Below are 22,682 nucleotides of genomic sequence, written 5' to 3' on the forward strand. Positions count from 1 at the left end.
ACACATTTAACTACATACATTCGAACAAAATTCATCACATATTCTTTTAATTTTAATTGTCTCTTAATAGCATAGTTTACCTTTACCACTGCACCATAGTGATAAAAGATAAACATATTACTATACATAATATTATAGGTAACACGTGTATTTTATGAGGGTATCTGTATATCGCTAACATGATTTATATCTCCAATTTTGTCCCACGCACATCAGAGTCGTAAAACGTAACGTTTCGTAAATTAGTGCGGCTAATAAATTACTCAATTATCTTTTTAATATAGATTATCGTAATTGTTATGCTTGTCTGGCTATTTATAGAAAATTTATTATATGTATATTTATTAGATGATTTTCCTTCGATTTCCAACGAACACTCGTTTTTGCTATACGTAGTATTATTGAGCAACAGTCAAGCAAGATTTTACATTCACATTAGATATATGGAGTAGGTAGGTATGTAGGTATGTAATACGAATGAAACAATAAATAATATAGGTAACCTTCAAGGCAAATAGATCAAATAAAATGCTACTGTTAATATCGTTCCTTAAAATATACACTAGGTAGGAATAAAAAGAAAACATTCACAATATGGTGAAAACAAAACTTTATTAAAAAACAACGTATAAAACATTAATTTAATAGAATATTCAATTGAACACTTATTTACAATCACTATTTACAATAAATTAAACTAATTCACAAGAGTGTAACGTAAATCCCCAAAAATAAAAGTTAAGATTTTACTGATGTGTTAAGATTTGCTTATTTTATACACTAACAGTGAAACGAAAAGAAGGCAATATTTTAGTCCGCCTGAATATAAGTTTTTACGACGAATATTTCTTATGATACTAATGATCTATAATCTAAAAATAAAATACTTAAAAACAAGTGCTTTGTTGGAAGAATTTAATAGATAATTGTTAAGCAATGCAACAACGAAACAATGTTACGGCTTTATTATTTCAAACGAATACAAATAACAATTGTTGTATACTAATGCACAAAACTTTAAAATTTCTCGAGCGCTACATTTACCTTTTAGATAATCTCTTTATTTAAAAATTTTATATTATTAATTATTATTCCTTAATTATCAAAACATTTTAATTATTAAGGAATTCCTATATCTAGGCGAAATTCAAAAAGCAATTTAGAAAGAAATTATCACTCTTTTTACTGCGGACTTACTCACTATTGTGTGACGTCATGTCTGTTAACAGATTTATCTTTTTCTTTCTTAACACTCAAAATTTCGTCAAATGACGTCACAGGACACAACCCTTCACAAAACTATAGACCATCGTTGACAATTATGAGTTAATTTATGAACAACTCCCTAACATAATCATCCAATTTACCAAAATATATTCTTATGGCTACTTAAAATTAACCAAAATACTGCGGGCCGTGTTGATAATCGTTACGTCGATCTATCACAACCAAGTTAGCTGTTTTCGCGGGGTAGCCGTGGTGGTAGACCCACTTCTTGCCACCATTCCTACCACCTTCGCCGTGGTGCTGGTGAGCGTGGTGCCCGTGGTGACTGTGGCCACCGGAGGCGCTATGACCCTGGGAATGGAGAAATTTTTATTTAGTATAATACTAGTATCATATAAAACCAAAGTTGTATATATGGATAATACACAAAATACACTTAATAGAAGGTAAATTATTTACAGACATTTTGAATAAATAAATCGCGTAAGTATTAAAAACTATTTTTTTGTAATAATTAAATAGGCTCTATTTTACCAAGTCGACCAAATAATATTACATCCAAGAGTCTACTTGGCTCTATTTCCGAATATCTTCCTTTATATGTAGATATAGCTAGATTTTTCTATAAACTTGAGAGAACAGACCCATTTCTTGCACGTGTTCAGACAATTTATTTTTATGTATATTCAATGGATTATATTCTTTTCTCTATCTAAACTCTCTAGACTCCACCCACTAGAACTTATTAAATTTTCCTATTTTTATTTCACAACGTAAAGCAAAAAACCAATTCTTTGGCAATACAATATCACGGTACATTGAATCCTTCATACTGTAGGTACGTAAATATAAATTTTAAGTAATTTGTACGCTACGATGAACACGTCATTACGAATCAACAGTTAGAACCAATTTGGGGTCCATGGCGTCGATTTATAAACTACACAGCATTTAAAGTTTCTTAAAATCTTAAAAAAATCCCTTTTGGTATGTAACATAAATTTTCTTAGTATCGTGAGTACTCGTAATAATATATTTTTCATAAGTTATGTCTTTTATAGGAGCTCATACTGGATTTTCTAAATAAAAACGAATCTGCATTCATATCTATTATGAACGGAACGAATATTTCAGCATAAAGATTAATAAGATTGTTCTAAATATAAGGCTGAAACAAAAACTTAAATGAACGCATTGTAACAATATACCTTAAGGAAAGATTCAGAAATAATTACCTTGTTAGTATGTTCATGTCCATTTTTGCTGAAATGTCCCGTGTCGCCTTTCGCGTGGCCCTTGTGGCTTGCTTCTAAATTGGACTTCTTGTAATGTCCACCCTAGAAATAAATTATTCGTTAACATCTTTATCGCATTTAACAAAATAGGTCAAGTCTCTACCAGATAATACAGACAAAAGCTTTGAACACTCTATCTAGATATAAAAAGAAGTTTTCCTATAGTGGCATCATTTAAAAAAACGTGGTTAACAAAATTCTTTGTGGATGTTAACTGGATTCTGGTAACGAATAAAAAACCTAAAAACTTCATATTATTTAGATACGAATACTAGACTTACGAGGTACCTGTAACCTAAAATCAGACATCTACATATTATAATACCTACCCACACTTAATAACATAAAACATTTTTAATTAAACCAACCTATCAGAATTCACATGACTGACTACTGTTTTATTAAATAGCTTTAAATATTCATAACATTTCAAAGGCGTGGGATAAATTAATAAAGTAATAGTAAATAGGAAAAGTTGTAATTAAGTTGATAGTTGTCCATGCAGCCTGTGTCCACGTCTTTTAATAAAAGTCCCGTTTAATTATGCACTGAGCTTTCAGTGGGAAGTAAAATATCTATACCATGTAAGATGCTTTTTATAGGTGACTGCGTTTTTAAATTAGTTTTTCGTATCACGTTAAGGCAATATATTTGTGTAGTTTTACTTGTATATTTTCATTTTGAATGCTAAATAAAGTGGAAGATATTTTCGAATTGAAAACTATAGTTTAGGAATGAACCATTTCCCTAACTTCAGAAAAGGGATAGCAAAATACACAACAACATGTAAGCTCATTTCTTAAAATGTAATCTCTCTGTAAAAAACTTAAAGTGAAGGTCTGATTCTGAAAGAGCGTTTACATCTGTTTCACTGATCGATATTACTTACAAGGCAACAGGCAAACTGCAGTTTGGAAACACAGCCTGTGCATTACTAAACCTAACTTTATTGTTATATTTCTCAATCATTTCACTAATCTAATTTATTCACGGGTGAGATGATACCACCGGGGTCGAACCTAGGACCTCTCAATTATGACGGTTTCATGCTTCTTCTAAAGAAGGCGGTATTTAACCACTGCAATAATGATGAAATACCGTGAAAATCAATCTCGGTACTCTTGCAACAACTCATTTAAATGGATGTTTTTATCAATTTTCTACAAGCCCTAATGACCTTGAGTACGATTTTTCATAGTCTAGAATGCTTTGGAAATATTAGGATTCACTTATTTAAGATCTAGTTTGCTGAAACGATAAAAAAGAGAATAATATTGGTCTACTAGACCGTGACTGCAGCAATTTATTTGTAACACACAATTTTTGTATTTTGACACAGCGGAATAATTTAACGGTAATGTTTTATGTTCGTTTTGAAATTGCACCTACAGTTTCAACAAATAAAGGTGAGATTTTAAATAATATAATATACCTTCAGATTATCTATTCAATTGGTTCAAATTTTTAATATAAAAAAGAAGTTTAGTTTCGATGAATCCGGATTCGAAACTACGATACTAAAATACACAAAAAATTGCAAAAACTCAAATTTTCCGGCAGGATTTACAAGGCCTTCCGAGCAATAAACTTGCCAAATGTACCAAATAGTTGCATGTGGTATAGGTGAAAAGCTTAGGTGAAAAGAACTAAAAATTCAGTTTCTGCTATAAAACTAAAATTTTTTTGATTTTCCGTTAAATAAAGTCTACCTACTTCTTTGAAAATAAATCAAGTAACTTAACTTATGAGCATTTTTTGAAGTTTTTCAAGTCTTTACATACTTATCATATTATATTAAAATATATTTCATTTATTAACAATTTTTAGACTGCAAAACATTCCTACCCCATCTTTAGTTACATATTCAACCTTATTTTCAACCAAATGACATACGCCCCTCTTGCTCTATCATCATTTAAACATGTCTATCTGAATAAAAACTATAGAATACATACCATAGAGTGTTCCTTCTCACTATGATGTCCTCCATGCATCTCTATTTCATCTGAATCTCCGTCTTCTTCAAAGAATTCTACTCTCTTCTCGTATTCGTCTTTCTTGTGAATGTCGTGGCTACCTTTAGTGCTGTGTCCCTTTGAATGCTTGCCTGATTCTTCGTACTGTAAACAGATGGTTAGTTATTCTGAACTATGATTGTTTGATTTACAAATCTGGTCGTTAAAATGAGAGTTTATATTATGTCTGTATCTTTCTTATTACTAAGACAAAAAAAAGTCGTAAGAGGTTTCTCTTCATTTATAAAATAGCTATAAAGTGGTTTAAAAGGCGTAATGATACCATAATGCAGAAATATCTCAAATGTAAACAACCTTATAAAACTTTTAAGAAGGAGTTACCAAGGATTTACCATTAAAATTAATTATTGGAACTTTCACATATTTCGGTGATACATTTTCATTCGAAAAACCTTAGTCGTAGTTTTAAGGATGCGAATAAAAACTTACCTTCGCATGTTTCTTGCCATGTTCCTCATGATGATGAGCTCCATAATGCTCCTTCTCATCATGGTGCTTCTTATCTATTCCACCCTGGTCCTTGTACTTGTCGTGGTGACTCTCCTTGTCATGGTGGCCCTTGCTGGTCTTCGTGTCTTCGTGGTACCCCTGAATAATGAACATTTCAGTTGTAAGGTTATTTTTAGTAGTTGGCTTGGTTACAGATGTTAAAAAATTACGTTAGTTTACATTAGCATCTTTGGAATGTTAGAATTTCGTTGTATTCAAAATTAATTCTAGGTATTTCGCTGTTTAAATTTTTTCCATAAAAATCGATAGAAAAAATATTTTCTAGATGCATCAATTTTTTACTTCATAAAATGCAGTCTCATAAGCAAACTAATTAATTAATACCAATAGATAATCTTATTAATCCTGTCCAAAGAGGAACTAACTGGAACGCATAAAGGAACATAATCCTTTGAATACAGCGGGTTAGAAGTTAGAACAATGACTTATAAACAATAAAATCATCGAAATGAACGGACAAGCTTGTTGATAAAAGATCAGAGCCGGTATCTTGTTAATGGAAGTTGGTTAATTAAAACGAAACCAGAGTCATGTCAGTTGTACCGTCCTGCTGTAATTGACTTGTGAACTTTGCGTACTAAGGATACTCGAATGTTTCTCGAAGTTTTTTATTTAAATTTATGTCTTAAAATTTTTAGAGATTACTAAATAGTAGAAGTAGCAGTAGGTATATGTGTGGGAAATATGAAATGAAGCTTTCAAAAAAAGCGTGTGAAATAAATTCAGGTTATTATGGTCGTCGTATGGTCGTCCTTATTTCAGGCACAAGATACCTACATTTTTAACGTTTATTTAAAAGTTAAAGGTAAGCCTGTTTAATCATTATTGTGACTATTATTTTATAAGTGTCATTTTGTCAATTTTAGAAACATAATTCTGTTATACAGATAATACAGGTTGGTTGTAAAACATAGCTAGATGAAATAAGTTTCGAAATTGAAGTGAGAAAGATCGAGTTGCGAATGAGAACTCATAGTAAAAGTGTCTTTGATGACAACTTGCGAACTTATATAATTTATACAAATTAAAACGGACCAGATAGCAAGTTATGAATTATAGTGCTTAGTGTCTAATGGCTGGAACTGGAATCGAATCCTAGACTCTATCTGGAGATAATTGAAGTTTCAATTGAAAGTATTGGACATTGTTAGATAAAGATTCCATATGAACGTATAGAAATTGGAATAAGAAATTTTAAATTGAATTATTGGTAGATTTTGGTACGTAGTTCTCTGGGTATACAAGATTAAAATGTATTATTTGTACTTGTTTTCGACATGCGATAAAGTAGGAACCTATGCATTGAAGTACTTATCGTTAGATTCATTCAACATTATACAACTATTGTCATCCATTTTTAGTTGGTTAACATGTTAGCCGTAAGATAAAAAAAATAAATAATAAATATATCATTAAGAGCCGATTTTTCATTCCTTAATTAAAACTTATTCATCGAATATCGTATTAAACAACCATTTTAAAAATGTGTTACTTGCCCACTTTTTGACAGTGTTTAGGTGATATCTGTATATTATTGTGTAATACTTTATTGGACGGATAAGATTTAACCAAGGATTGAAAAATCAGCCCTAAAATGCTTAATGTTGTTTAAGATTAATTACAATATAACAAAGTAAGCCACACTTCTCTAAACGAAATCTCATGAATTATAAAACATACATGAAACAATTTGTGGGAACTATTATTATATAACCAACACACTAGCTCTACTGTGTTATACAAACAAATGTATAATGAAAACAAAACTTATCAATATTAGCGATTGTCCAAAGTTTGTTATTATTAGATCATCTAAAACACATCGTGAAAACAAAACAATGGTAGTTTTTGTTCATGAACATTCGACTGGTGTTCCTATGTAAGAAATAATGTAAGATAAATCTATACTAATATTATAAAGCTGAAGAGTTTGTTTGTTTGTTTGAACGCGCTCATCTCAGGAACTAGTGGACCGATTTGAAAAATTCTTTCGGTGTTAGATAGCCCATTTATCGAGGAAGGCTATAGGCTACATAATATTATCATCACGCTAAGACCAACAGGAGCAGAGTACTGCGGGTAAAACAGCAGGGCACAGTTAGTAATCAATGTAAGTAGTTTAAAATCTTAAAACGCGGTCAAACTCTTGAAATTATTATATTGTCACCCATCCTTGATAAGTGTACTAAGTTTGAATTAAATCTGTCCGTTTAAAGTGGGTCAAATTCGAGTCTAAAGGAATCGATGAACATACAGGTGAAGCTTATAAAATCGTGTTAAAATGTCTAATCTATATAATATACATTTTTTTTTTTTTTTTTTACTTAAGATAGGGAAGCGCTTGACCGCAATCTCGCCTGATGGAAAGCTAAGATGCGGTCTAAGATGGTACGCGCTTCCCTAGTAGGTACCGGTTCACTCTTCTCTTGAAGACCCCCATATTGTACTCGTCGGGGAACACAGATTCAGGAAGCGCGTTCCAGACGCTAGCGGTTCGAATGAAGAATGTGGAATCGAACCGCTTAGTCCGGGTACATGGAACGTCCACCATATGGCGATGCCTAGAATCTGTGCGCCTCGACGATCGGTGGAAGAACGGGGATGGCGGAACAAGTTCGTGTAGTTCCGCAGCGCACTCACCAAAGTGTATCCGGTAAAAAACCGATAAGCTGGCCACTCTGCGACGATGAGCGAGGCTCTGGAGTTTTTTGCCTACTAGCTCATCGTCGTTTATGAGCCTCTTGGCACGCCTCTCTATCGCCTCAAGCATAAAATTCAAAGGTGACTGATATAGTGATCTATCAACGTACAGCCCAAATCACTGGACGTATCGGGCTGAAATTTGGCATGCAGGTAGATGTTAGGACGTAGGCATCCGCTAAGAAAGGATTTCCCGAAATTCTTGCGGGAACGGGGAAAAACGGGAATGCACGTACAAAGTCGTGGGCGGAAGCTATAGTGGCTTATAAGATCAGTTCTATATTTCTAGGGTAGGAGGTATACATGTACAATGTATGATTAGTTTCAGCAGAATATAGTTGCTAAGTTCTGTGGCAAGTAGTAGGTACAACTTATGTTATTCTAGTGTCTAGTCTAGACCATGTATAGATATTCATCTGAAATCTACATAGTTGAAAAATTTGATTGTCTCTTGTAAATTTGGATATCAGAATTCAGTTTCAAGTATATTGGACGATTATTATTATTTTTAATTTGAAAGCATTTTTATTTCAGCTAGAATTAAAAAAGTTTATTTTATTTCTTTCCTTTCCTTACAGTAATGTAAAGGTTGCCTGGTAGAGATCGCTACCAAGCGATAAGGCCGCCCTTTGCTTTTTTAAATTTATTGTCTATTGCTTTTTGTTTTTATGCCTTTAGCAATAAAGGATTTTCATTCATTCATTTCATTCATTCTGTTAATGTTTTGATCAAAATATTAAAGAGAGATAATTTAAATAATTATTTACACAGGCAATATTTAAAGACATTGTTTTACAATTTTATCGACGATTAATTGAAAAAATATAGGGTTAAATTGGTACAGATGTTAAAACATATTTATTTACATACGTTAGGAACATTCACCACTCACTTTATCCATTATGTACCATGGTTTTAATCTTGATAGTGTATAATAATAGTTTATAGGATCGACTGTGTGTCTCCATTTAGATGATCTTGTTGATGCTGTCTATAAATGCAAAATATAAATTACTAGCGGTCCGCCCCGGCTTCGCCCGTGGTACATATTTCGCAATAAAAGTTAGCCTATGTTCTTTCTCAGGGTCTAAAGATTATCTGTGCCAAATTTCATGAAAATCGGTCCAATAGTTGTTTATGCGTGAAAACCATACATACATACAAACCTTTCCTCTTTATAATATTAGTATAGACTAATTATTTATAGTGATAAAGTTTGTTTGTTTGTGACCATACTTTTGTAAAACGCTAAGACATATTTTTATTTTAAAAAACATTACATAATGTTGGTCTGAGAACATGTTGCAGAAACGGAAATACGTAGGATACTAGTTAATAATTATTTAAAAATATGGATAGTGATGCATATGCTTAAAAATTAACAATTTAAACCTAAACAAAAGATCTCATTATTGTTAAATTGAAAATATTAGATATTCAAATAGTTTTGTGATAGACTGAACGTTCTCCAGCTCAAGTCCGCGTGTAAAATAGGTACAATATTATATCTAGAATCTGACTTAGTATTGACCTAAGTTGAGCTCAAGTTATCAAAGTTAAAAACTTTAAATGATTCTCTCAAAAACCAAATCAAATTAAACAAATAATACATTTGTAATTAAATAATTCAAAATCAACACATTGAAATTGGATTACATTTTGCCCTTTCAAGTTTGTTGTTGTAGTCGTATATTAGGATTTACCTGAGGAAATACTTTTTTTTATAGAAAAAAGGCAAATTAAAAGAATAAAAGAGAAAACTTAATTAAGCTCATTTCTTCCCCATTATACCTATATTTATGGCTTCTTCAAATAAACTTTTTTTGAACCATTGGGCTCTACTATATTATACGTAAAAATATTTACTTATAACAGGAAGGTAAAAATATAGTTTACAATAACAAATAAATTATCTATGTATCCCTTAAAACTACGCAAATACTCCCAATCGTAGGCCAATAGAGAAAATTAGGAAACAGGATTATAACGGTCACTGGAGATTTGTTTCATGATGCGGTGCGAATTGAAATTGCGATCCGATATTAGGTACAACTTGTTTACTATGCACCCCTGTACCATGATTTTATTGCAATATTATTTCCAGTGTGGGAGAGTGACAGCACTATCTACCTATACAGTATACAGGGTGTAATCGTTAAGTGTGCACAGGCGATTATTCCGTAACTATTGCAGATATAAAAAAACTTTACGGTTTTTTTGAAGTCGGTTAAAAACAGGGTCTGATGATGATGATTTACAATAAATATTTACAAAGCTTTATCGTATGATCAAATTGGATTGCCGTTTTATTCAACTTCTAAATAGTAGGTAATTTCCTTTTTTATTTTTCATAGATGCAAAAAGAACTAAAAATAAGGTTCTTCTCATTGTAAACTAGCTCAATAATAACATCATATAACGGCTTAGGGCTTACAAACATGTTTTTACTCTTCTTTCGAGAGATAGACGTAGAAAAATAATCGATTACGAACTTTTCTAACAGGCTCGTTAATAACAAATTCGGGAACATATTTTGATAACAAAAACAGTTACTATAATCTGCTATGAAATCACGGAAGGGCAAAGGGCTATTATTAGCAACTGATTTACTTCACCATGGACTTAATAAATCATATAACCCATGGCAAGGATTACCAAGCTACGGGGGACCAATATTTTGAGCTAAATAAGGTTATTTTAAGAATTTTTCCTTGAAACAACCCCATATATTATTATGAGAATGTTGTGGAGATAAAAATAGATGGGATAATACGTCTTATGGGATTAGTTACGGGGTTTTGATAGAACAATAATATTGATAACCAATTATTATAATATCGCATTCATACTTATATTGGTAATACAGTTGACTCTATCTATAGGTATATGCACGACCCGTAAAACGTCTTTGAATGAATCTTAGGAATGAATATAGATTTTTAAATATATTTAATAATCATAAAGTGCCGTAGATTAGTTTTTTTGTTGAAAACTGAAACGAGAAACAACAGTATTATGACTATGAATGTTTGTCAACGTGCAACGCAAACACGCGAACGGAAAAAATAAGCGTAATAGCACAGACTAATAATAATATACTACGGTAATGGTAGTATTTAGTCAAAAAAACGTTTTATTACAAATTTTAAACGCCTTGACATCGATTATTGTAATTTGTAACGTATCTTTCACTTTCAAGTAATTTCACTAAGCGTAAAAATATTCAATTGTAAAATGCGTTCAAAATCGCGAGTAAAAGCTAGTAAGGGAAAAATAATAAATATATGATGCCGTATTTTACGACACGCATCAACAAAGTTGGGAGGTTGTAAAACCTTTATGAGGTGTTACCGCTTATTTAACACGTTTCTACTGTTTTGCATTATATTACCAATATAAATATGTACAGCTGATATGTAAAATAATATCTAGGAAGGAAACAAGATGACTTATATTATATTTAGACTATTATAATTTTAGGTAGGTATCTCTAATTTATTATACATAATATAGAAATAAGTTTTTTTTAGTCCTGTAGCAGCAAATGAATCAAACATTTAAAAATTAATAATATCTATTAAATTAATGATTTTATCATATTTAGGCATTTAGTTAATAAATACCTCAAAAATGTAATATCGATTGCAATGTGTTTTTGTTTTCATCTCTTTATAACTGCTTTGTTAAAGTTTCACACTTAGAAAAAGTGGGAGAAAGTCTACTTAAAACAAACTCTTACCTCATAAGCCTTTTTGCCGTGTTCTCCGTGTTCTTCTGAATATTCCGACTCGTGTTTTCGACCTCCACCTGGTAAAAAAAATATTATTTATTTAATACATATTTCTATACATAAAAAGCTACTCGCCTCTTGTGTCAAGAGCGATTTTTTTTCTGTTAATAAATAATAATCTCGTTATAATTATAAAGGAATGAGGAATATATTTAAACTTGGTGTAACTTGGTGTAACACCTATGGTACATAAATGATTATCATATAAATAAAATTATTATCTCTATTTTTAGAAATAGAAAAAATCACCTTAATTATGATATTTAGATTATGGAACGATTACTACCTGCCGATACAATCTTTGATAATACAAATAATCGATGTTGGAAAACTAACAGCTATTAAAAAGCGTGAAAATACAGTTAATTTCTTCATTATTATTACAAAGAAAACACTCATTCCCTGATACAATATAAAATGTAATACTATTAAAAAGATATACAATTTCGCCTTATCGGATTATTTAAGTGATCAAAGTGAGATAGAATTAAGTATTTTGCGCTCACAGCCTCACATTATGGTGCATTTACATCAGACATTCAAATGTTCATTCTAACCTCGCTATGTCAAATTCTTTTAGTGTAAACAGGCGTAGAGCATTCTTTCGCTGTTCTTAGTGCGTTCCAAAAGACTAAACTGAATACGAGTCTTCGTTAACACTAAAATATCACGAGAATGCTCTTGCTCTAGCTCTAGCTCTATGTTTTTTTTTTACAGTACAATAGGGGAGCGCTTGGCCACGATCTCGCCAGATGGTAAGCTGAGATGTGGCCTAAGATGGAGCGCGCTGCCCTAGAATTTACCTGTTCACTCTCCTCTTGAAGACCTCCATATTGTACTCATCATGTTCGTTTGATGTAAATTCATTGTTACTTATACAAAGTTATACACTTTACAGTAATTATTGAATGGAAGATTACATATTATATCCTAAGCGTATGAAGTACCTAATTAGGCTGTAGCGCTAAACTGTATTATTTTCTATATTGAAGACATTTTATTTCCTTGAATCTTTTATTATAAACTAACGAAGTTAAATCACAAACCAAGTAAAAATAAAGGCCTTGAAATTTTTGCAGTAGGCCGTTTTGCGTACAGTCAATTGCAAAAGAAAACAATGACCCAATTGTTTTTAAATATCTCGTCACTGACATTAGTTCAATAGGTCGGAATTTTTGTACACTTTCTATAGATACACTTTCAATTCTGACCTGTAACTAATTGTACGCTAAATATAAATTATCACGCTTATTATAAACAGATTTTGTAATCAATTGGGATTTGGGTGTAAATTTCATTTTTTTTTTATTTGACTTGGATAAAGCGATTTATCCGTATTTAATGACAACTTTATTTCTTTGCAAAAGTATCTGATAGTATGTAGGGTACTTAATAATTATTATAATTATCCGCCCGCGGCTTCGCCCGCGTTTTCAAAGGAAAACCAGCATAGTTCCCGTTCCCGTGGGATTTCTGGGATAAAACCTATCCTATGTGTTAATCCAAGTTTCCCTCTATATGTGTGCTAAATTCCATTGTAGTTCAGTAGAATTTTGCATGAAAGACTAACAAACACACACACACATCCTCACAATCTTTCGCATTTATAATATTAGTAGGATATGCATTGAAAAACCTTACCAAACATTTATCACTTATCTAAAGCTAAACATACATTGCCTAATGCCTATATTGTAAATTATTATTTACCAGTAGGTTCCTAGAAAGCAGTTTTTATTGAGTAACGTAGGCTTTTGTTGTTCATTACCGATTAGCCAAGACTAGTTTTAACCAAAATTTTCAGCTTTTATGTTAAAGAAATCATTTACTATAAAAGAAATAGGAATTAGTTCTAAGTATTGCACCAAGTGATATAATTTAATTTAAGTGGACAAAGCCTGACTTACATAATAGTATAAAATTGCAAAATCTGCAGAATGTTCACACTTCCTATTTATGTAAGAAAGAAGTCTATTGTCTAATCTTAGGTCTTAAACTAGTGTTTTAAAAAATATACGTTTTATTTGACTGACTGGTTGGCTTGGTTGGTAGTGACCCTGCCTTCGTCAAAGGTCGTGGGTGCGATTCCCACCCAGGGCAAATATTTGTGTGATGAACATCGATGTTTGCTCTGTATCTAGGTCTTAATTGTCTATGTAAGTATTTATTTAAAATTTTATATGTTTGTTTACCAGACATTTGATTTCCATAACACAAGCGAAAGCTTATTATGGGATCAGATCGTGCCCTGTCCTGAAATATTCATTTATTTTCATTTTGCCGAAAACTTAAATACACTATCATCTTGTCCAAACAAAACCCTTTTACATCTAAAATATAATGTAACCGGCATTTTCTTATTAGAAAAACGCTATGAAATAAACACAAAAAACAACATTAAGATTACAGTTATTTTGTTTACCCAACAATTAAGCATTTGTTTTACAAATCTCCGTTAAAAAATCTATTAACTTTTTTCCATCAAACGAAGGTCCATTGAACCGACAGATAGGTAAATAGATTTAACACCGTGACGACGAAAAAGTGGTCACGTAGGTATCGCTTGCCCTCAGTTTGAACCAAAAAAACTTCGATGATACTATTTACTATTTTTAATGACTTCAAAAAATTTGAATCTTTGTTCGAGATATTTTTTGGTGTATATTCATCAATTTCTCCGCCACTTATTTTCGATAAATTTTTTCTTTAAGCGCGATGAAAGTAAAATTTAAAAGTCGCGTCATGGCAATACTGTCACGTTATGGAGTAAGGCGACGATTTTGGTATCTTTGAATCTTGCTAGAGAAGTTTCACTTCTGACATGTGTGCTCGGCACTCATGTCAGAAGCAGAACACGCTATTTTTTATTGTAAAGTCCTTAAATTCTGAGGTAAAATGAATTCTGAGTTTCATGGCAAAATTCAAAGGACATCTATTAAAATAAGTCGGTTTATATTTATCTAAATCACGTTTCCTTATTTCCTAGACTCCATTTATATGGAAATTCATCGGATAGACAAACATAGCTACTTTTGTTTTTGTAATATTACCTATTTATTCAGTGAATGTGAATAATTTTAAGATTTAGGTAGATTACCTGAATCACCCATATAATTAAGTTAGTAAAAACTTTATAAGTTACGTTGTAAGTTATATCGGTTCAAAAAAATATTTGGATCATTATCAGAAAAATAAGATTTGTCGTCCTTAAGAACTTTCATAAAAATATTTTATTAAGATAAAAGGGATCATTTAAGCGTGATAGTCAATACGGTAATCATGTCGTATCTTACTTGACCCATCTTTCGGAACCCTTGTTAGAAATTAGGTACTTTTGACGGAGTGAACTTAAAAATCCTGACAACAACTTAAATGAGACCGTATGACTATGGAATAAGGAGCAAATTTGTAGAGCAGATTGTCTCTCGCCTGTATCGCTCGAGGCTTCAGTATATTTTGGTAGAAATGCGTCGGTCGAAAATGCAAAGTGGATGGACCTCGATATACAGCTCTGAATTGTTCCTATGATATTACCTATTTGGAAATTGTTTCGTGAATTTCTAATGAAATATGATTACTATTTTACTTAAATCGCACTTTGAATACATGTAGATATTCTTTTGTAGATGCTCTAGTATAAAATGTTAAATATTATATTTACGAGTGTGAAGTAATTTTTTGATATTACCTTGCGTAATTTGCGCTCAAAACAATATCAGTATACAAAAAGGTTTTTACCAACCAATACACGATATTTTTATATTTTATTTGTATTTTTTATTTATGCTTTCTCATGTATAGATACGCCCAAGTCCTATAAAAAATCTTGATCTAGCCCACTAGCCTCTGTTTACCATAATTAATAATTTCTTTATAATAATACTATTGTAATTATTATTTGATTTGATTTGTTTTTCACTGAGATCACCGGCTTTTATAAAAAAATAGTATTTGAGTGAATCATGTTTTATATAATTGCAAGTTAAATAAGAGCTAGCGCGCACGAGCAACTTTGTCTCCGCAACTTTTTTGTCTCCGCAACTATTTTGTCTCTCCACCCATGGGCTAGTATGAAAGTGCGCGCACGTAGCGACGCAACTCCCCATACAAATTGATGGGAGAGACAAAATAGTTGCGGAGACAAAGTTGCTCGTGCGCGCTAGCTCTTAACGTACGTTTTGAATTAATGTTACAAAAAAACTCACCTTTTTCGTGGCTGTAATCTGCAATCTTCTTCTCTTCTTCTTTATCAGTTGACGCATGCGTAGAGTCAACGTCTGCGCCTGAAGTTGCAGAAGGGATTGCGTCAGACGCAGACGGTGCGGTGTTGGACGCAGACGAATCCACATCCGAAGCAGTTGTGTCAGACGCCGATGCGTCAAAACCGGTTGTATCAGACGCTGTTGTTGGCAGACTTATCTTTTCTGTATTAAATGTTATGGGCGAGGCAGTTGTTTTTGCTTTATTGCGCTTATTTTTCCTTTTCTTAGGGAAGAATCGCGTTGGCTCACCTTCCTTTGAATCATCATCTGCTGGAACTAATGATATTCTTACGTTGTCATCATCTGCCGAATATTTGGCTGAAAACTTTTCATTAGATTTTTCTGCTTTGGGTTTTGGTGTTGTACTTTCGTTTTCATCAAAGATCATATACAGTTGAGGATTTCTAAAAACTGACAGCTTACCAGTAGCAACAGATTTTTCCTTTTTGGATTTGCGCTTTTTGCTCTTTTTAGGTGATTGTGTAGTAGTCGTTGTTGTTGTTTTTTCATGATTGAGTTTATACTTATCCTCTACTGATCCAACATCATCGTTGTATTCTTCATAATCAGTTATTTTCTTCCATTTGGGTCCTTTACCTTTTGCGTACTTATCATTCTCTTCACTAGATCCTAAGTTGTCTCTTTCAAAATCTTCTCGGAATAATTCTTCCTCTTTTACTTTTTCATTTATCGCACGTTGCTCTTGTGCATGTCGTTCTTTTAAATCATCAACGCTACTTAACAGTTTTGCTTTCTTTTCCTCACTTTCACGCTTTTCTTCATCGACGACTTCAGGCTTTTGCTTTTCAGAACTCGCTTCTTCGTATTCGACATCATCTTCATATCGTCTCGGGCGTTTCTCTTCTTTTTCATCACTTTCAGCCTCTGGATGTATATCTTGTTTTTCATCTTTAGTTTTAAGGCTTTCCTTTTCTTCACTAACATTTTGATTTTCTTCCTCTGATTTTTGCTTTGCTTCCTGATTTTCTTTGTTACGCACTTGTATAGCTTTTATCACGGGATCGTCTACAGGTTTGGTAATTATATTTACGATTCCATCTATATCAGATATATTTTGGCCTATAGGTTTATTCGGATCAACGGGCTCTGCAGGTCTGTTTAAGTCAGACCATTCCTTCTTTTCATAATAATCTTCGTTATCGCTTTCGCCTTGACCTTTATCATAATAATCATCGCCGTTTGGTTCAGCGACAGCTTTTAGTATGAAATTCATAGGCGGTGCGAGTCGTTTTTTCGGTTTCGCTTTGGCCACAGCCACGAACTCTCCGAGCTCCTCACCATGCTTGTTCTTGAAGGGAACCCAGTCTGGAAAGAATTCGCTATTTGCAGCACGCTTCGTCACATTTTTATCACTCACTCCGATGCTCAGCGAGTAGCAGCTTGGAGTTAAAAGGAAAAAAAGTAAATTGAGCGGCGACATATTGATATAAGAGAAGTGTTCATAGTATCATATTCGTATTTTATAAATACGCGAGATGTCGGCTCGGACGCGCGGGAGAAACTGTCGCCATTGGTTGAACTACTATTATTTATACTGTTTGTAAAATGATTCTCTTCGGTGTCGAGTGATGGCAGAATAGCGTTGATAAGACTTTTACTTTCAGTTCATTGATTTAAATTATTAACAGTTTTGACTGGAGCAGGGCAGCATCAAAAGCTTTAGGATTTTAATATCAATTTAAGAAATTATTCTAACACTGCTCGAGTTTAATATTTTATCATTTTTTAGTAATTAAAGATTGATTAAAAAAATTATACAGTAATACCGATGAGCGTATTTATATGATAACTGTTAATACAAATTTTGTATGCTAACATAATAACGTAAATTAAATCGAGAAAAATAACCACATTTGGATGTGATCATTAGATGTTATACTACCGAAAAAAGAAAATTTAAAAAGTCGCACCTACATTAAGTCTTACACTAGTTAATTTAAGAGACACCGTGAAGTCACTTCTCAGTACAATATACAAACATAAACGGACGTTTCATTTGATTTGATTTAGTTCCGCGATTACATATATTTTAATTAACTATTTTGTAATGTGATTTGGTTTATTTCTTTAAAAACTGTATCTAATTTATAGTTTCATACAGCAAACTAGTAGGTGCATAACATTTTTCGAAATCGTCCAATTAGATTTAAGATGGACAATATGAGAGGTTATGATCGTTTAAATTTCAATTGTTTTGTTTTTTTGAAATCTACGAATAATTAATTCGTAGCTTTAATGTTGCAATTCTGCCAATACACGTGCATAATGCATGTTTCACTTCTCCGCTTTATAAACAATATTATGTATAATTTATTTTGATACGATATTAACATTGATGATGTTTCAAATTCTAGAACCAACAAAAGAGCGGACTCGCTTTTTACAAGACTGTCACCGCCCATGAGAGTTCGCATTTTCGGGGACTCTACCTTTGTAAATAAAAATACATATTGCCAAATCCTTTGATTTGGAAAAAATTTTATTTGCAAAACCTATTTTGTCTATATTAAATATAAAACTAAATTCTATGCATATACTTATTATCGGTTTGACAACATAAATAATTCGAGTATTATAGCACCTATAGTGAGAGAAATTATTCTCTTACTTACAATTAACTTATAACCTAGTGTAGTAGAAATAATACAGCTAAATATCTTCATTTACGAATGTTTACTTAATACTAATGATTGTTACTATTATTACCTAGAATTAGATAAGGTATAAAATAGGATATCTTTTTATGCAATTTTTACGACTGGTTTTCATGAGACACAATACAAATTTATTTTTTTTTTTTTTATTATATAAAAGTTATTGTTGAAAGTGTGATTTGCCGATCTGTCCACAAATTTTAAGGCCTTGATATTGTTAACAATATTCAATTTAATAGGCAATTTTGATCTACGTTATAAGCACCTATATTAATGTATTTCATTGTACAGAATGTACACTGATATGAGTTGTTTACATTTTTAACATAGCTTCCTTATGAAGCAATTATTTTTTCCTAATTGTTTATTGTCATTGAATGATGAAATAATAATGAAAAGACAAATCTGTGATCCTTAGAACGAGATCTAACGAGGTACAAAATGTTTATGATAAAAAATTTCTGTCATACTTAATTTAGATCTACTTCCAATTTTAAACATAAGGTAAGCCAGCATTTGCGATGTAAACGCACAATTATTAATTCTTGAATTGAATGATAAGTCACGCACTACCAAGCAATTGATATTAAATAAATATTATTTGCTGGTTGTCATAATAAAGAATTACATAGAATTAGTTTATGTACCTACCAACCCACGTATTTACATATCGTCTATATTTAGACGTATATAAAAACCCAAATATTACTATACGATATTTTAACAATGCTGGGAATCGAATCCATCCTCTAATACAAAGTCGAAGTGCAGTAACCACTGCATCAATTATTTTAAAAGCTAAAAATAACAAATTATTATCAAAATATTTAACACCCGAGATTCCTTATAATTCATCAAAATTTAACATTCGAAGGTAAATATTTGGCATTTAAATCGAGTCCCTTTATAATTAGAGCAAAATGATTTCGAAATGCTTCGCATATTCGTTACAAATGACTGAAAATTAACGACGTTATTATTTTTGTAAATAACTGATGTACTTAAATGTTATCGGCCAAACCCGATTTCAGGACAAACTAGTTTTGCCTAGGCTAAACTAGTTCGTCCTATACACGATCGGATGAACTGGTAAAGCCTAGGCCAAACTAGTTCATCCTAAGACCAATAGGATAAATCAGTTTATTCTAGGCCATACTAGTTTATCCTAAAATAATTACGCACATACCCAGGATAAATTAGTTTTGTAATCAACCTATGGGCTAGGAGGCTCGTATTTGAGTAGGTTATAAAATGAAATTAAAGATTTTAACGGATTTTAAACGCGATTTATTCATTATATTAGGTAGTATCCGTTAAAATATTTAATTTCTAAATCTATAATACTCGCCTAAAATCCAACACAAGAAAATACTAGGTTATAGATTTTCTTTCTGAGCCAGTGAATGATAGAGCCTCAGGTGGTGATAGTAGAAGTGCCTGAATTTGATTGTTTTGACTTATATAATACGCGTATGTTCTAGTCAATCCGTCAAAAAAATTGCTAGGTTTCATACAACAAAGTAGCTTTCACTGTCCCTATGTTCCTATGTATGCTTAAATCTTTAAAACTACGCAACCGATTTTGATGCGGTTTTATTAATAGTGATTCAAGAGGAAGGTTTTAGTATATAATTTATTAGGTTTTCGACAAAGAAGGCGAAGCCGCGGGCGGAAAGCTAGTAGGTACATAATATATTATATCGCCAATAAAAAAGACCTCACAGCTTTACTTTTTACCAAGTAAAGTAAAACTAATTGAATTATTAGCGTTCAACTCGCTCGTCTATTCAGATTCAAGGCTACATTTTCGGAACCTAGGTGCTAGATGCAATCTGATGACATCTTGCTGCAATATTGGTGCAAAAAGTTAGAGCATTAACCGGCTAAATATTTGCTTTATTTTGCCCTAAGAAAAAGAAATGCTTATATCTTTTATACAATGATAAGAAGTACTTTGTTATAACGTGTAAGTATTTAGTAGTGGAAATTATTTTTGCGTAATTTGAGAAATTTTTAAGTGTGCATAATTTATTAACATTTTCAACAGTCTTCAAAAAAAGGTTCTCAATTTAACTGTATGTTTTTTTTATTTATTTTTCGGTTTGTTACCTCAGAACTTTCGATTGGATGAATCGATTTTGGTCATTATTTTTAATTTGAAAGCTCATACCGGCCATGTCGTCCCATTTAAATTTGGTAAGTTCTGTCAATTTGATAGCGGTTTATTGTTAAAAAAATAGTACTAATTAATTAATTAATATTATAAATGCAAAACTTTGTGAGGATGTGTGTGTACTGTGTGTGTTTGTTACTCTTTCAAGCAAATTCTACTGAACCGATTACAATGAAATTTAGCACACATATAGAGCGTAACTTGGATTAACACATAGGATAGGTTTGATCCCGGAAATCCCACGGGAACTACGCGGGTTTTCCTTTGAAAACGCGGGCGGAGCAGCGGGCGGAAATCTAGTTTATTATAATTTCATAACGTTATAACAACATACGTTTTCATTATACACCTACACACACGACGATGGAAAATAAAAAGTATACATCATTAAAATAAAAATGCTTTGATGATACTTTACCTGCTGCAATTATATTTACATGGTCCACTGGTATTGAGGCAAAATAGAATGATTTTATCGATGTCATTATCTAACGTATATTATAAAGGCGAAAGTTTGTAAGGATGTATGGATGTATGGATGTTTGTTACTCCTTCACGCAAATACTACTGAACCGATTACAATGAAATTTAGCACACATATAGAGGGTAACTTGGATTAACACATAGGATAAGTTTTATCCCGGAAATCCCACGGGAACGGGAACTATGCGGGTTTTCCTTTGCAAACGCGGGCGAAGCCGCGGGCGGAAATCTAGTATTAGTATAGTTTATAATTAAATTATTATTTACGGAATATTGAATTAGGTTCCAGATATTTTTTCATAGATTTTTGCATACACATTATATTTTTATGTACATTGTTTTTAGAACCTTACCCCAATAATAAAAGCAAATGAACTAAAACAATACTAAGGTTAAAGAAAATGTGCCATTGGCACAAAAAATCGATTTCCAATCGAACATCGAATTAATACGCAAAATAGTCGATTAACTTTAGTCAACAACTGTAAATCGTTTACAAAATACGGATTACTAAAATATAAAGCGAAACAAAATAAAAGAATTGAACTACTATTAAATACTATTGATAGTTTTGAGAGCCTTCAAGGTGTTTAAGTGAAACTAATTTAAGCTGCTACAATATTAAATATCCAGTTAATTCTTTCATTCAATTGTTAGATATAACGTTTATAGAGCAGTGGTTAGGGTTATGTATCAAAAAGTCTAGAGTTCGACACTAAGTCGCCTCTTTCAGCAGTAATGTGAATAGTTTCATTGGAATATGGAAATAACTAGATTTCCGCCCGCGGCTTCGCCCGCGTTTGCAAAGGAAAACCCGCATAGTTCCCGTTCCCGTGGGATTTCCGGGATAAAAACTATCCTATGTGTTAATCCAAGTTACCCTCTATACGTGTGCTAAATTTCATTGTAATCGGTTCAGTAGTTTTTACGTGAAAGAGTAACAAACATCCATACATCCATACATCCATACATCCTTACAAACTTTCGCGATAAGATATTATGTTAATGATACCGTTTGTTCAAGAATCAAAAAATTCATATGTATGTTATACGAGGTTTCTGATTCGGAATTTTTTTAAACAAATCATGACCAATTCGATATTACACATTAACACTGATGCATATTATTTTGATTTTGTTATCGATATAAAAAATCTTGCTATTTTAAGGTAATAATTATACCTACTTCGTTTAATAAGATAAAAAATGGCATCTAAATCTTTTGCCCATTGTACGTGGTACCTATGGAGTAAATGCAATTCAAATCAATTTCAAGGTATTTTGAATTTGATTTGTTTTGGTATTTCAAATCAAATGCAGCGTCAAGTTGGAAGCCAGACTCTTTGCTTGACGATTTTTATCAATCTCTAAACCAGGATTCACTCTTATAATTGGGTAGGTATATTTAATATATTCCATTTATCAACATTTCAAAGCACGTAAACGAATAACTTTTATAGAATATTTTTAAGTTTATTCCGACCAAAAAAGTAATCTATACCTACTTGTAATTATCGAAATATTTAATGTG

At 32.0% G+C, this 22,682-nt stretch overlaps 1 protein-coding gene across 1 annotated transcript; it reads right to left on the reverse strand.

Moving 5' to 3' along the window:
• Nucleotides 1-1,044: 1,044 nt before the first annotated feature.
• LOC149897329 (uncharacterized) lies at nucleotides 1,045-17,318 on the reverse strand. The gene is made up of 6 exons (XM_090116860.1): nucleotides 15,764-17,318; nucleotides 11,508-11,575; nucleotides 4,988-5,146; nucleotides 4,478-4,642; nucleotides 2,463-2,564; nucleotides 1,045-1,578 (listed from the first exon to the last, which is right to left on the reverse strand). The coding sequence occupies exons 1-6, from the start codon at nucleotides 17,259-17,261 to the stop codon at nucleotides 1,396-1,398; spliced, it is 2,175 nt and encodes a 724-aa protein (XP_089972986.1). The 5' UTR covers nucleotides 17,262-17,318; the 3' UTR covers nucleotides 1,045-1,395.
• Between the last annotated feature and the right edge of the window lie 5,364 nt (nucleotides 17,319-22,682).

The sequence above is a fragment of the Colias eurytheme genome, chromosome 26 (genome assembly GCF_061535395.1).
Source record: "Colias eurytheme isolate Ceu_HAF_F1 chromosome 26, ilColEury1 Martin Lab GWU primary, whole genome shotgun sequence".
Lineage (NCBI taxonomy): Eukaryota > Metazoa > Arthropoda > Insecta > Lepidoptera > Pieridae > Colias > Colias eurytheme.

What these genes read in the sequence shown, in the direction of transcription:
- LOC149897329 (XM_090116860.1), bottom strand. Translation starts at nt 17,261, where the DNA reads ATGTCGCCGCTCAATTTACTTTTTTTCCTTTTAACTCCAAGCTGCTAC. An exon ending in ATGGCAAGAAACATGCGAAG is followed by an intron (nt 4,643 to 4,987) that starts GTAAGTTTTTAT and finishes ATCTGTTTACAG; the next exon opens with TACGAAGAATCAGGCAAGCA. An exon ending in GACATGAACATACTAACAAG is followed by an intron (nt 1,579 to 2,462) that starts GTAATTATTTCT and finishes CTCCATTCCCAG; the next exon opens with GGTCATAGCGCCTCCGGTGG.